The sequence below is a fragment of the Plectropomus leopardus genome, chromosome 9 (genome assembly GCF_026936395.1).
Source record: "Plectropomus leopardus strain MGB_pleo_1.0 chromosome 9, ASM2693639v1, whole genome shotgun sequence".
Lineage (NCBI taxonomy): Eukaryota > Metazoa > Chordata > Actinopteri > Perciformes > Serranidae > Plectropomus > Plectropomus leopardus.
Window position 1 is genome coordinate 22,310,393 of NC_142184.1, and position 14,590 is coordinate 22,324,982.

General features: G+C 44.1%; 1 protein-coding gene across 6 annotated transcripts in view; it reads left to right on the forward strand.

The window, feature by feature from the left end:
* The window catches only part of rerea (arginine-glutamic acid dipeptide (RE) repeats a), a 153,408-nt gene extending 139,145 nt beyond the window's left edge, over positions 1 to 14,263 (forward strand). For 4 of the 6 annotated variants that reach the window (XM_088082237.1, XM_042491197.2, XM_042491196.2 and 1 more), the window contains 11 exons: positions 2,976 to 3,138; positions 3,241 to 3,333; positions 3,894 to 4,093; positions 5,119 to 5,280; positions 5,364 to 5,477; positions 5,575 to 6,953; positions 8,574 to 8,796; positions 8,887 to 9,607; positions 11,517 to 11,690; positions 11,802 to 11,982; positions 12,071 to 14,263. In XM_088082237.1, the coding sequence (XP_087938363.1) occupies positions 2,976 to 3,138; positions 3,241 to 3,333; positions 3,894 to 4,093; positions 5,119 to 5,280; positions 5,364 to 5,477; positions 5,575 to 6,953; positions 8,574 to 8,796; positions 8,887 to 9,607; positions 11,517 to 11,690; positions 11,802 to 11,982; positions 12,071 to 12,104 (3,444 nt within the window). In that variant the 3' untranslated portion in view covers positions 12,105 to 14,263. The remainder of the gene's footprint in view (positions 1 to 2,975; positions 3,139 to 3,240; positions 3,334 to 3,893; positions 4,094 to 5,118; positions 5,281 to 5,363; positions 5,478 to 5,574; positions 6,954 to 8,573; positions 8,797 to 8,886; positions 9,608 to 11,516; positions 11,691 to 11,801; positions 11,983 to 12,070) is intronic. The other 2 variants (XM_042491198.2, XM_042491201.2) reach the window with 1 other exon arrangement.
* The last annotated feature ends 327 nt before the right edge of the window (positions 14,264 to 14,590 follow it).

Sequence of the window (14,590 nt, forward strand, 5' to 3'; positions counted from 1 at the left end):
GCTCCTTCTTTTGTTTTCCACCAACCGCTAATATCCTGCTACACCAGTTCATCGGTGCACCTGTTAATTCCCATTCAAAAGCCCAAGTTAATGTTTTCATTAGCCCCTGCTTAATGTAATGGTACTTGACACAGTGTAAGTGATGGAGAGGCAGGGTGACCTTTCCCCGTGTCTGCCAAGCTGTTGTTGAGGCCGTGTAGTTGTCAGCCTGCAGCGAGGAGCCAGAGAGGCACTGCTGAGAACAGTCATTAAGCACAGAGCAAAGCCAGCGCTCGGCACCACTCGACACTTTTGATCTGCACATTTCAATTAGATTTCACATCAGGACGCCTGCCTTCCCTCAGTTAGCACCTGCGCCCTGCCTTCCCAACTGGCCGGCGCAGGCTGAAGAGGGAGGCGCACAGGAAACAACAAGAAAGTTCTCTTTAGCAGGCTAAAATAGATGCATGAACACATGGCAACTTAATAGAGCTGTTCCGGTGATACAGACGTTACTAGCTGCTCTGTTCTTGCCATGACTGTGAACATTAAAAAGAATTTCCATAAGTAGAAGGTTAATTTTTTCTTCTTTATCCGACTGATTTCTCTGTTTTAAAGTACTGATTTGTCTCTGCTGAGCTTCTACATGTGGAACCGTTCCCAGTATCCAGATGTGCTCATCTGCAGCAGTCTTGAGGTCTTAAAAAACCCTCGCACAAGCTGTGGGGCTCGGGACAGTTTTACTCGGGAGCACTGACTCTGCCATCGCAGGGAGCAGCACCTTAATTTACCCTGAAATATGAGAAAGTTTCACTGAGCTCAGACACCCTCAGTAAATGTTCCCAGCACTGCTTTGCCTGATAAGACAGAGTCCTACAGCCACTGGTAGATATGAATTACCCCTAAGAGGCACATGAAGGGAGATCTTATTAAACAAGCCTAAGCCCACTGAGTGGAGCCTTTTCTGCCAATCAAAGTGGTGATTGAGTTTCTTAATGTCAGATACTCACACGACTTGTTGAGGCGATAAAGGAGCAAACACCGGTCAATCCCTGACCTGTGTTTCCTCACAGTACACAACAAAAAAAAAAAAACAGCTAGCCTCAAGTAGTGTTGCATTTAATGAGATAAGAAATTAAAGTTGCAGTTACCTTTATGTTTCTTCTAATACCAGCCTTTAATACTTTGAAATAGCTGGCTTTATTACAATGTTAAGTCCTCTTCTTGTTCAAAGAGTGTTAAAGGAATATTTTATACACAAAATGAGCATTTCAACAGGTTATTTGTCCCCTCAGTCTGTCAACCTATTAAATCAGAGTATGGCTTCAGGTAACTTAGGTGGAACTCTGAGTGTATTACGTAATGAGTAATATGTTGTACTGCATCCACTTTTTGTAATGTTTGTTGTGATTTGTAACATCTGTTGTATGATTTTGTTTCGTTAATTCTTTTTTTTTTCTATTTAAGTTGACTGTTGATGTCCTGGGAAGCAAGACAAATTTCAATTTTTTTCTGGCAAAAAAATTAAATGAAATCAAAATTTGTATATCAGTTAGTCATGTGGTGTTACCTTGAATTAATATGACTCCGCACAAAATGGGATCATATTGAATTATTGATTGATTTGGGACCACATCTAACTACAGCAAAACTAGTATATCAAAACAACTAACTCTCTAACATCTCGTGCCGAATAATCTGAGTCTCCTTTATCCAGTCCTAAGCTCAGTGCTTCCCAAACACATATATTTTCATTTTTATATCTCTTATGGTCCCCAATCAATCATAAATCAATATGTTCTCAGTTTTGCGTGGAGGCATGTGAGAACAACAAAGTTTTCATTACAAATTCAAGTAAACACAACATGATTTATTAATCAGCAAATGGTCATTTTAAAGTTGAAGTATTCCTTTAAGTGAGCATTTTGTAGCTACTTACAACTTTGCTCCATTTCATCATATCTTTTCCTACCGTTGTTTGTCTTGCAACATTTTGATACACGATGTTAAGCTGTTGCTGAAAAGCTGTTAATGCATTTCAGAGAGCAACGCACTGACTAATTTATGTCAAGTTTCTCAGCTGAGGTGGAGAAGGAAAACAATCGATAGCCATTAAACCCTGGGAGCTTTGTTGAGCAGCAGTTTAACAGACCTCAGACAGTGGATGGGTGCCCTCTGGGCTGTAAAGATTACAGGTGACTTACTGCTCACCCAACAGTCACACCACACCTTCATGAATTTGTTATAGGACCACTAGTTCATGGCGTGGCGGAGCAGGGCAAAGCCCCAAAGGAAACAACATAATTGTGCCTGACTCCTGTCGCCAATTTTCAAGGCTTGTGTGTTATGAGTGTGGCCGGAAAGCGGCAGTTAATATGCACAGGCTGCTTCAGCAAAGTGCTTTCTGATCCATGATTGCGTGTGTTAATGTTTCAGTTGGGTATTGATTTCCTGGCGGCCTTTTGTACACTGGATTTATCCGCCTCGCTCGCTGGCAAGCGCGCCCCTCCGAATGTTTGATTAAAGTTCAATTGACTCTTCCAGTGAAGGGGCGAGGAGCCATTTCACTCCCTATTTGTAGCGCCAAAGCTCTGCCTGACATGTTCTTTTGTTCCCATTCAAGCTCCTGCCACCCAGGCAGCCACCAATGCACTGATCCTAATATCCCTGCATTCAGCGAGCCTCCTCGCCTAATCCTGGGACAGACAGGGCCACAGCATAAACATGCCTGGCCAGCTACAAATCCTGGCATGGACTTGCCCACTCCATGGCCTTTCACTGTGAAATACTGTGCTGACTGCTAATGTGTGTTTTCCACATATTTTTTTCAGCCGAACTGCAGATATTTCACAGTGACTATTTTTCAACAACCTGGACAAATAGACCTTTAATTCCTCTAAATTCAGTCACTTCAAAAGTGATGCCTCCTTCTCCTGTCAGTGCTCTTGTGATTTATTTGCTCATTTTAACTGAATTTGTTCTGGGTGTCATTACAGGGGGAGCTTATTACCTTCTACTACTATTGGAAAAAGACCCCCGAGGCAGCCAGTTGTCGAGCCCACCGCAGACACCGCCGCCAGCCCGTCTTCCGCCGCATCAAGACGCGAACCGCTTCAACTCCTGTCAACACTCCCTCGCGCCCCCCCTCCAGCGAGTTCTGTACGTATATTCGACCCCCACAATGACAGCCACAAAAGAAATGACCTGATACGTTCTGGTGTTAGAGCGACCTATATGAAGAGTTTTTTCTCTTTCTTCCAGTGGACCTCAGCTCAGCCAGCGAAGATGACTTTGACAGCGAAGACAGCGAACAGGAGCTGAAGGGCTACGCCTGCCGCCACTGTTTCACGACCAGTAAGACACCACAGTCCACATTTACAGACACTCTCACTGGTCGTATGGACTTGTTTGGCTATTCCTGTTCTGATTAGGATCAGTGTGAAGCTGCACAACACAGCGCTGTGTGACAGATGGGCATCAGAAGATGTCAGGACTAATTTGATCAAATCAGACATGAGCCCACAGCTCGTTCACTCTCTCCACCTCATTATCTTTCCCCTCTCTCCACACAGCTGGCTCCCAGTGCCAGGCTCCCATCTGATCACACTTAGGTTACTGCCATCACAACTAGGGTGGCTAATAGCTTTAGCTTTATAGTGTTAACCCACGTAGACCTTATTAGTTTATCACTGAACATTTGAATGCAGTCTGTCGCAGAGCACATGTATCATCATCGATTCATCTCCAGCACGAAAGTGATTTATCTCATTAGATGTTAAACAACAAAGTTACTCAATGATGTCCTCTATATTCTGCAGTAATACTGTAGTTCTGAGATCATTTCTTTGTGTTGTGTGTACCCCTCACCGCCTGCGAGAGTGTGTTATTTCACAACTGTAAATGGCTTTCCTCAGCCTCCAAGGACTGGCACCACGGGGGCCGGGAGAACATCTTGCTGTGCACAGACTGCCGCATTCACTTCAAGAAGTACGGTGAGCTGCCCCCCATAGAGAAGCCTGTGGACCCGCCGCCATTTATGTTCAAACCTGTCAAAGAGGAAGAGGATGGACTCAGCGGGAAGCATAGCATGAGGACCCGACGGAACCGAGGCTCGGTGCGTGCACTCATCTATCCATCTATTTTCCCCTTCAGGAACCATGACCTCAGAGTCATCCCCGGAGCCAGACCACAAAAGCTATCATCTCAAGACAAGAAGTGTTGGGACATGCATTGTTTCATGCATTTGCTTTTATAAACAGGGTTTCTGGAAAAGTCATGAAATTTCTCAATTATGCTTTCCAGGCCTGGAAAAGGAATGGACAAAGTTAAAAACCTTTTGGAAAAGTCATTACATTTTGTTGTGTGTAATGAAGTTGTTAGTGTAATCCTCTGGGGATAACCTTTCTTATGTAACATAACAGCAAATTTATTTTCTGTAGCTGTCGATTACAGGTGGGGGGAAACTTGTTATGGTATACTGTCAGGATATTTTTGCGTGGCGTTATCGAATCAAATCAACACCAAGCATTGATATTTTATTATATAAATTGTTAATGTTGCAAAAACAAATTAAACTTTTGGAAGCCTTCTAGAATAATAAATCAATTTCTTTAGACAAAAACAGATTTTGATAAAGTTTTCCATTCATTTGCAGTTTAAAAAATAAATTATAGTATCAGTTATCACAATTTTCATCATATCACAAAACATTTACAATCACAGTAACATTGTATTTAGAGCTGGGTATCATGATAATAGCATTGTGTGGGCCTCTGGTGATTCCCACCCTTACTGCTAATGTTTTGCAGCTCTAATGTGCGTAAATGTGTGATGTTTTGTTTACCATCATGTACGTTTCTTCATTTTCTCCCTTTATTCTATCTCTCCCTTGCTGTATGCCAGCAAGTTGAAATTAAGTTTGAATAGACTTTCAATCTGATAATTAAAAAAAAAAAACACCAAGCAAGTTAGGTAACAAAAACATTACTATGGGTAGTAAAGTTTTGAAATTTTGTCCATGAAAATGTGTGGGAACTCAGTAAAATATTCTGAAAAGTTGAATTTGGACTTGAGAGGGTATATATCTTAATTTCAAATCATATGGAGCTCTAATATTACTGTTGCATCTGTTGTTATTAGATGTCGACGCTACGTAGTGGTCGTAAGAAGCAGACAGCCAGTCCTGATGGCAGAGCCTCCCCAACCAACGAGGATTTGCGTTCCAGCGGACGTACCTCTCCCAGCGCTGCAAGTACGGACAGCACTGACAGCAAGACAGACTCCATGAAGAAGCCGAGCAAGGTAAACAAAGAATAAACTTTATTTTTATACCCATTTATCTCTGTTAAATGTACCCTAATGGCTCTGCTGCTTTGGCTCCACAGAAGATTAAAGAGGAGGCTCCTTCACCTTTGAAGAGTGCCAAACGGCAGCGAGAGAAGGGCGCCTCAGACACAGAGGAGCCCGAGAGAGCCAGCGCCAAAAAGTCCAAGACACAAGTGAGTCTGGTGCTTGTTTTGCTATTGGGATGCGTTTCAGTGGAATGCAGAGACCTGGTGTGTTGATACTCATCCTTCTCTCTCCTCCGTCCCTCAGGAGCTGAGTCGGCCAGACTCGCCCTCAGAAGGAGAGGGGGAAGGGGAAGGCGAGGGCGAGAGCTCTGATGGGCGCAGCATCAACGAGGAGCTCAGTAGCGATCCTAAAGACATTGACCAGGATAACCGGAGCTCCTCCCCGAGCATCCCCAGCCCCCGAGACAATGAGAGCGATTCAGACTCGTCAGCCCAGCAGCAGCAGCTCCTGCAGAGCCAGCACCCTCCAGTCATCCAGTGTCAGCCAGGCACATCCGCCGCCTCCTCGGCACCTCCTCCACCTGCAGCCTCAGCCCCCTCACTGCCCCCACAGGTCTCCCCCACAGCGGCCTCCACCTCTCTACCTCCCCAGCCTCTGCCCCAGGCAAGCCCGATGTCTCTCATCCAGTCAGGAGCGTCCCTTCACCCTCAAAGGCTTCCCTCTCCACATTCACCTTTGACTCAGGCTCCACCTCCTGGCCCCCCAGTCCCACCTCAGTCATTACCCAGCTCGCATCACGGGCCCATGCCGCCCATGCCGCATCCACTGCAGCCTGGCCCCTCACACATGCCTCACCCTCACTCCATGCCCCCTCAGGGCTTCCCTGTGGGTCAGTCTCAGGTCCCACCCCTGCCAATCCCCGGCCAATCACAGCAGAGGCCGCACACGCCTCCTTCCCAGTCCCAGTCATCCGCTCAGAGTGGAGGTCAGCCTCCCAGAGAGCAGCCGCTGCCCCCCGCCCCAATGTCCATGCCTCACATCAAGCCCCCGCCAACCACACCCATCCCTCAGATACCCAACCCACAGTCCCACAAACACCCACCCCACGTGTCGGCGCCTCCATTCCCTCAGATGCCTTCAAACCTGCCTCCACCTCCCGCCCTCAAGCCCCTCAGCTCTTTATCCACCCACCATCCTCCATCAGCACACCCGCCTCCCCTGCAGCTCATGCCTCAGGGGCAGCAGCTTCAGCCTCCGCCAGCCCAGCCTCCAGTTCTCACTCAGTCCCAGAGTCTCCCACCATCAGCCAGCCACCAACCTCCTCCGCCTCCTCCTTTGCCGCCCTCCGCAGCAGCCTCACACCCCAACGGGCCACCACAGCCGCCATTCTCGTCTCATCCTTTCAATACAGTTCTACCTCCAACCGGCCCTCCTCCATCCTCATCAAACTCTATACCCGGTATACAGCCTCCATCTTCCTCCGCTCCGCCCTCTTCCATCTCCATGCCACTGCCTGCCTCGGTCACTTGTGCCGGCCCGGGACCGGTACTCCCACCTGTACACATCAAAGAGGAGCCTCTGGACGAGACAGAAGAGCCAGAGAGTCCTCCACCCCCACAGAGAAGCCCCTCCCCCGAGCCTACCGTCGTCAACACGCCCAGCCACGCCAGCCAGTCAGCACGGTGCGTGTACAAACACAAAAACTACCAAAACAATCGTCGCTTTTACAGCGACATCATGACATAGGCCTGCATGAAGTCCCCCGTGCACTGCCCTTGCATTATTACACAGGGTTTCCACAGATCCTTAAAAAGTCTTAAAAGGCATTGAATCCATTAATCTAAAAATAAAGCCTTAGCATTAAAATGTTCTTAAATAGATCTTTCAAAAGTCTTAAAAAAGAAAAGACAGGAAGTAATATTTTTAAATTATTTTCCTGATGTTGCATTGTAAACTCAAAATAGTAAAGAATGCCTCTCGCATTAACATCAAAAAGTTAAAAAAAAAGTTTTATGTCAGAATAAATATGTTCGATTCATGTTTTTTCTTCAGTTTTGGTTACCGTAAAATTGTTGTTACATTTATTTCTGAGTGGTTTAAAAAGAAAAGTCATAAAAAGTCTGACATCACACCTTCTTAAAGCTGTAGGAACCCTGTTTTTACAGAACCAAACGACAGCAGCGTCACACTGCTTCTGTGTGTGAAAACACAGCTTCACAGTATCCTGCAGTCAAAAGAGGCATGACGGGCGTGACGTGTAACACAGCAGCAGCGACCTGTACTGTGATATAAAATATATGCAGCAGCAGAGCTTTCTAAACAATAACAAAGGCATAACATATCGATAACAATCATTTGCCTTCTGTTATATGGCGGCTGATCTGGTCGTCTGCTCAGAGGGGAAGAAGCCCAAAATCTTATTGTTTTCCCAGTTTGCAGACATTTACGGCCGCTGTTCTTTTATTATATTAGCTGCTAATTGCTATCAACTGCTTTTTAAATCTCCCGCGGTGGGTCGCAAACACACAAACACAACGTCAAAACGTTCCACCTGTGCCACCCATCGCCGCGTCTCTCTGGCTGTCTCCTTGCTGGTTGCTGTCTCCTGTCTCTTGTACATACAGAACAGCGAGGCAGCATAACGACCTGATATTTCCGCCTTAAACAGGCAGAGTAAATGAATCTCTGAAAAAGAGAAACGACACCTGCACAAGCTGTTATTTATCAGCAGTCTGTTGAGCTGCTTGCTGTCTTGTCTGGGGATGCTGATTAGCTCTCAAACACATCCAACAACAAAGAGTGTCTGCCTTCAGATTTTAAGGCTTTGATGTAAGCAACAAATCGAATGTCCTCAGCAAAACAGGCATCCAAGGCCACAATTAGCCCTGAGCTCTGAGGGGCTGATGGCGAGGAATTATCGGGGATGGAGAGCAGGGAGATTAATTACAGTGAGATGCGGGTGAACCGAGGCATCTGAATATGAGTATCTGTAGTTGCCTTGTGCTTAAGTGGCTCTCAGACTGCCAATGAATAGCAATGAGGGTTTTAATACATACTCAACGTAGCAGCAAAAGTGAATGCCAAGGGAGTTTGTTTCCTTTTGAATAATGGACCAGTGTAAGCTAATACAAGCTGTCTTTTCATCTAATGGGACATTATCCTGCCATTCAGCGCGCAAAATTAACAGGAATATCTCTCCAGCCCATTTTGTTTTCTTTGTAACAAGTATTCATTTATGAACTAGAACATCCCTCCATTTTTCTGAGTAAATATTGAATGTTTTATCTCCGCCACGACCACAGGTTCTACAAGCACCTGGACCGGGGTTACAACTCGTGTGCTAGGACAGATTACTACTTCACTCCACTGGCTTCGTCCAAACTGGCCAAGAAGCGAGAGGAGGCGCTGGAGAAAGCTAAGAGGGAAGCAGAGCAGAAAGCAAGAGAAGAGAAAGAGAGAGAGAGGGAGAGGGAAAAAGAGCGAGAAAGAGAGCGGGAACGGGAAAAGGAAGCGGAGCGAGCTGCGGTGAGTGGTTTTGTTTGTCTCCCTTTAGTTTGCCAGTGGTCAATTTTTTTTCCTTTAAATGTGACTAAACATGCTGTTCTCTCCTCACAGAAAGCCTCCAGTTCCTCTCATGAGGGCAGAATGGGTGAACCTCAGATGGCCGGCCCCGCCCACATGCGTCCACCCTTCGACGGCCCCCCCACAACGATCGCAGCTGTGCCTCCATACATCGGCCCCGACACCCCTGCCCTGCGCACCCTCAGCGAATACGCCCGACCCCACGTCATGTCCCCCACCAATCGAAACCACCCCTTCTTTGTGTCCCTCAACCCTGCGGACCCGCTGCTGGCCTATCACATGCCCAGCTTATACAACGCCGACCCGGCCATGCGGGAGCGCGAGCTACGAGAGCGGGAGATGCGTGAGAGGGAGATTCGTGAGAGGGAGTTGAGAGAAAGGATGAAACCTGGTTTCGAGGTTAAGCCTCCAGAGATGGACACGCTCCACCCCTCCACAAACCCCATGGAGCACTTTGCCCGGCATGGGGCCATCACGTTGCCCCCCATGGCCGGCCCTCACCCTTTCGCCTCCTTCCATCCTGGCCTGAACCCATTAGAGCGTGAGCGGCTGGCCCTCGCTGGGCCCCAGCTGCGGCCAGAAATGAGCTACCCAGAGAGGCTGGCTGCAGAGAGACTCCATGCTGAGAGGATGGCCACGGTGGCCAACGACCCCATCGCCCGTCTACAGATGTTCAACGTCACGCCACACCACCACCAGCACTCGCACATTCACTCGCACCTCCACCTCCACCAGCAAGACCCTCTTCATCAAGGTAAACGAAAGCCCTGCTCACATGAATACACGCTTATGTCACCACCATACAACACATAACAACTGTACAACAATATCATATATTTTAGTCTATGTAAATATACGTATTGAAATAAGACATAATATTATCAATTCTGGGAAGATTTCAGGCTGTAAATTGCTGATTGTTTAGCAAATGCAGTCGTGATATCAAAAATGTGTTTGGTCAGGTTGCAAATTGCAAGTGTTGTTAAGATTTTTCTTTTCTGGTCTTAACTCTCGCAATTACAACCATTTTTTAAGAGTTGCTTTTTATATTTCCTGTAATAGATATCTTATTGAGACATTTTTGCAGTCTAGTATTCTCTTTATGTTTATCAAACAGAAATGTTGCTGTAACAGCATTTAGAAATGGGATCAATGAAAAATCAAATTCAAACATTTCAGTATCTTCCACACACTTTTACAGACATATTCAACATGTTTTTAATGCATTATTCTTTTATGTATTTGTATATTTGTAAAAGGATTTATGAATAATTTAGCTCCTTTTTCTGAATGTTTTAATGTGTGATATGGATGTTAATGTGTAATGTCTTTACTTATGCATTTTATGTGGAAAGGGAGATTGTGTTATCAACACAAAGATGAGAAAAAAATAATATATTAAATATAATAAATATATTAAATTAAAGAAGTAGAGGACCCAACCTTGGACACTCCAATAATTAGTTGTTACATATACAAAATGCAGCAATTTTAGGACACAAATTCATTTGTTATTTAAACCGAGAGCAAACCATTTTAGTAAAACATTATTATATACATTATTTTTTCAATGAGAATATTGGGATGATTGATGGGGTCACATTTTTAATCAGAAGTAGTGTTGTCACAATGCTGGAAATTCTAACTTTAACACAATACCTTAAAAAATACTGATATTTTATTCCATTTTTTGTTTCCAAGGGGGAAATTCAATTCAATTTTATTTATATAGCTCAGTATCACAAATCACAGTTTTGCCTCACAGAGCTGTCTTTAGATCCTCAAAACTGTTTCCCCCCAAAACATTTAATGGACAAAATTGACATTGGGTCCATACAGGTTAAACTTTGTACTGAAAGATAAATATAACACGATTTTAGCATGACATTAACTTTAATAAACGTGAACAAAAAGAGAGAGCGAGAAAGTGCAGTTAGTACTGCTGTATTGGTACTGCAGAAAATAAACACTGAAATCCTCAATATTCAGAATCTATGTATCAATAAATCAATATTTTTGACAACACTGATTAGAGAGAGTCGAAATGTTGCTAACCAGTTCAACTCTGTGCTTCAAGTTTTTAGGAAAAAGTTTTTTTTAGGAATCTTAAAGAAAACTAAAAGACGGATGAGAAATAGGACAGATAGGAATTAGGGTGCCCTGTGTTTGTTATAAGTTAAATAATGTTCAATAAGAAAGTTTTGAGGAGGTTATTATAACTTAAATATCTTGTGTTGTGATTTGAATCAAGTTGTCTGTGAATACAATTATACATTTAATATATATTACTTCTCTCATAACAGTGAGGAGTGAACAGAAGGGACTTGAATTCGGAATAATTCATTCCACCTTTTCTAGTTTCGGTATTTAACCGCATGATCTGACATTCTACCTCATATTTTATTGTCTCTGTATTAACGTACAGCATTGACATATGAGATTGGATTAAAGCATCATTATGTCCTCATTACATTTCTGATGGAGCCAGCAGATGCTTCACAGTGGATAAATATAGTAAAGTCGTCCCTGCACTCTTTTGGTCAACCTTGAGAGGAGTAACATTATATTAAGCTGTGTATCACTAATGCCTGCAGCATGCACTGTTTGTGATACACTGTCGTGAAATGAGTGCACCCTGAACCTAAGACTCTGACGCCCAGAAGGTGGTGGTGAATGTCTTGTGTGTCCTCCAGGCTCGGGGGGCCATCCACTGGCAGTAGATCCCCTGGCAGCAGGACCTCACCTGGCTCGCTTCCCTTACCCGCCCGGCGCCATCCCCAACCCTCTCCTTGGTCAGCCGCCACATGAACACGAGATGCTGCGCCACCCAGTCTTCGGTAAGGCTCTCTGCCAACATCATCTCTCATTAACAGCAGTATCACATCCAATCTATCAATCTGAGCTCTGCCAGATCGCCTGATCAAATCTTTGGTCTGTGCCTCGTCCAGGTACTCCATACCCACGGGACCTACCAGGAGGTCTGCCACCACCCATGTCCGCAGCCCACCAGCTGCAGGCCATGCATGCCCAGTCCGCTGAGCTCCAGAGGCTGGCCATGGAGCAGCAGTGGCTCCACGGACATCATCACATGCACGGAGGACCACTCCCCGGCCAGGAGGACTACTACAGGTCAGATAAGCAACACAGATTAGACCAAAAAACATTGAGATAAACTGAGTGCGTGTGTCCAAATGTTAATACTTTATTTGTGTTTCAGCCGGCTGAAGAAGGAAAGCGACAAGCAGCTGTAACCAGCCAGGGGAGGCAGCAACCGACAGGTGCAGGACACGGGAAGTTGTTACAGATTTCATCATTCAATTTGAAGAACAGAAAAAGGCCAAGTGGATCGTCTGAGAATTCTTCTGATATTTTCTTTTTTTTTTTCTTTTTTTTTTTTTTTTTTGGTTCCTGTCAAGGACTTTTTTTTTAATTATTATTTTTCAAGACATTGACTTTCTTTGGTATATAGCCAGTAGTGACAACGTCCTCAAGACTCCTGCATGACAAGCTTCCCTGACGTTTTTTTGTAGGTGCTAGAACAAGACACTGTGCTTATAAACAAAAAAAAAAAGACAAAACCGGTCAGGCCGTTTATGGAAAAATAACAAGTGCTATCTTAAACTCAACATTTATTTTAATACATTGTTGGAGGTTTTTCATAATTTTAAGAAAAGCTACAGCATGGCGTTTTTGAGTCTGTAAATAGTATATATAAACATATAATTATTATTATAATTATTATTATTACTAGGTGTGGACTCCAAACCAAGTCGTTTCAACCTCCAATATAATTGTTTTGAAGCATTATCCCTTGTTTCAGAGGGGATCACCATGGCATTATACGAGCAGTTTCTGAGAGAGTTGTGGTTCGGTTGTGACGTTCCTCTGACATCACTGTGTTAGATTTAGTCCCACATACATGATGTAAACCATAAAGCTGTCACACCCACATCCATTCATCACACACCTTTGACACGCAGCAGGTTGTCAGAATGTGTAAACTCAACGTGTTGAGTTGATGATTTGAAACACTTGAAGAGGTGACGCAGCCGTCACCGAGGCCTCTGCGGAGTGCACGCTGAAGCCGTGGATTCAAAAGAAAAACTAAAGTTTGCACTGAGAGCTCGAGCTCCACCCGATTGGTTTTTATCCTTTTGCCTAAAATCAATATTTAAGTCAACACGTTGGAGTGATTCGTCATAAATTTTTTGTTTTAACAGAGAATGATTTTAATTATGATTTTAAACATGTGGACGCCAGAAACACATTTGGCTCAACTGAAGAAATCTGACATTGCCACAAGTTTTTTTTTTTTTTTTTTTAATTACCAGGACCTGAATTTTAACTTCACAATATCAGGAGCTGAACAGGACTTCAGGATTGTTTTAAAAGTGTGAATGGTTATGAGTCTGTGTTGTGGGTGTCCCCTCTTCTCCACCTGGTCCAGTCACGTCACGTTTGTTGCAGGGCTCACATGCGACTGAGTCATCCTCCAACTAGGCTGTAATAATGTTCACTGTGACACTAGAGGGGGGCCTGCCAACACGTGACCACCAGGAGGTAGAGGGTCGATGACTGTGTGTGAGCGCGCGTGTGTTTTTCGTCACAATGTTTTGCCTTGGTTCCTTAGGGATACACGCACACACTCCTGGGCCTCAGGAGCGGTGTGTGTTTGTGTGTGTGCCACTGACTGTTAAAAGTTGTGCTGACCTGTCATACGAGTGCACACGAGCCCAAGTTTTGTTTTTTCGCTGTAGCCATGACATGAGTTTCGCTTTTGTTCCATGCACTAAGACTGTTTGACCGTCATGGACATTTAGAAAACTGTGGCTTTTTTTTTTTTAAATTTCAGTTAACCAAATGAAGAAACTGTACTTGCATTTTAAAAGTGACCATATCTTCCCTTGGAGCACTATAATTTACATTTAAACGCTTGCAAACATCAAATTCATGCACCACTCCCCCCTTTTTAAAAATCCAAAAAAGTCTCTGAAGCCCCGACAAGAAACCTGTCACTTTGTCTTGCCATCTCCCATCGATTTCTGTCTCTCTCCCGACGACGTACTCCTCATCGTCACCTTTGCCTCGTTTTCCTGACGGTTCCCTTGCCTTTTACTCCCTCTTTTTGTGTCTCCAAAACCTTTGATGTTAAGTGTTGTCAATGGTTTAGCTTCTTGTTTCAAAGCGGCAATAGCAGAATGTAAATTCTGACTGCTAAGATTTATATATATACTGGTATCTTGAAGCTTATTGTATATATGAGTAGTCGCCATGGGATGACACAATGTAAACAAAAAGTAGAAATAATAAGAAAAATTGTGAGTCCTGTGTTCTCTCCATTTGAGTATTTTGTAATTTTTTTGAAAAATTTGTGGAATTAAAATAAACGACTAAGTTACACCACAAGAAACGACTTTCTCTCTCTTTTTTTATGCCTTCTGATAAACATATTTGTTTGTGTGCTGAGGTAGAGCAGACTGCTAAATCCCATCAACCGCGAGACACAATAATCCTGTTTTAAGGGTAAACAATTTTGATTTCTCACTGCTCATTCGCTAAATGGAAAAGAAAGAGGGAAAGCAGAAAACACGCTTAATTCTCTGTTTTCTTTTTTACGTTTGTAATTCTCCAGCTGAGCAGAGAGACTGATGCTGGGTCTGTTTTGATAATACTCATGTCCTACATTTGCTCTTGAATAATAGAGTTTCTGCTTGACGGGAGAAATGTGTTACAGAAT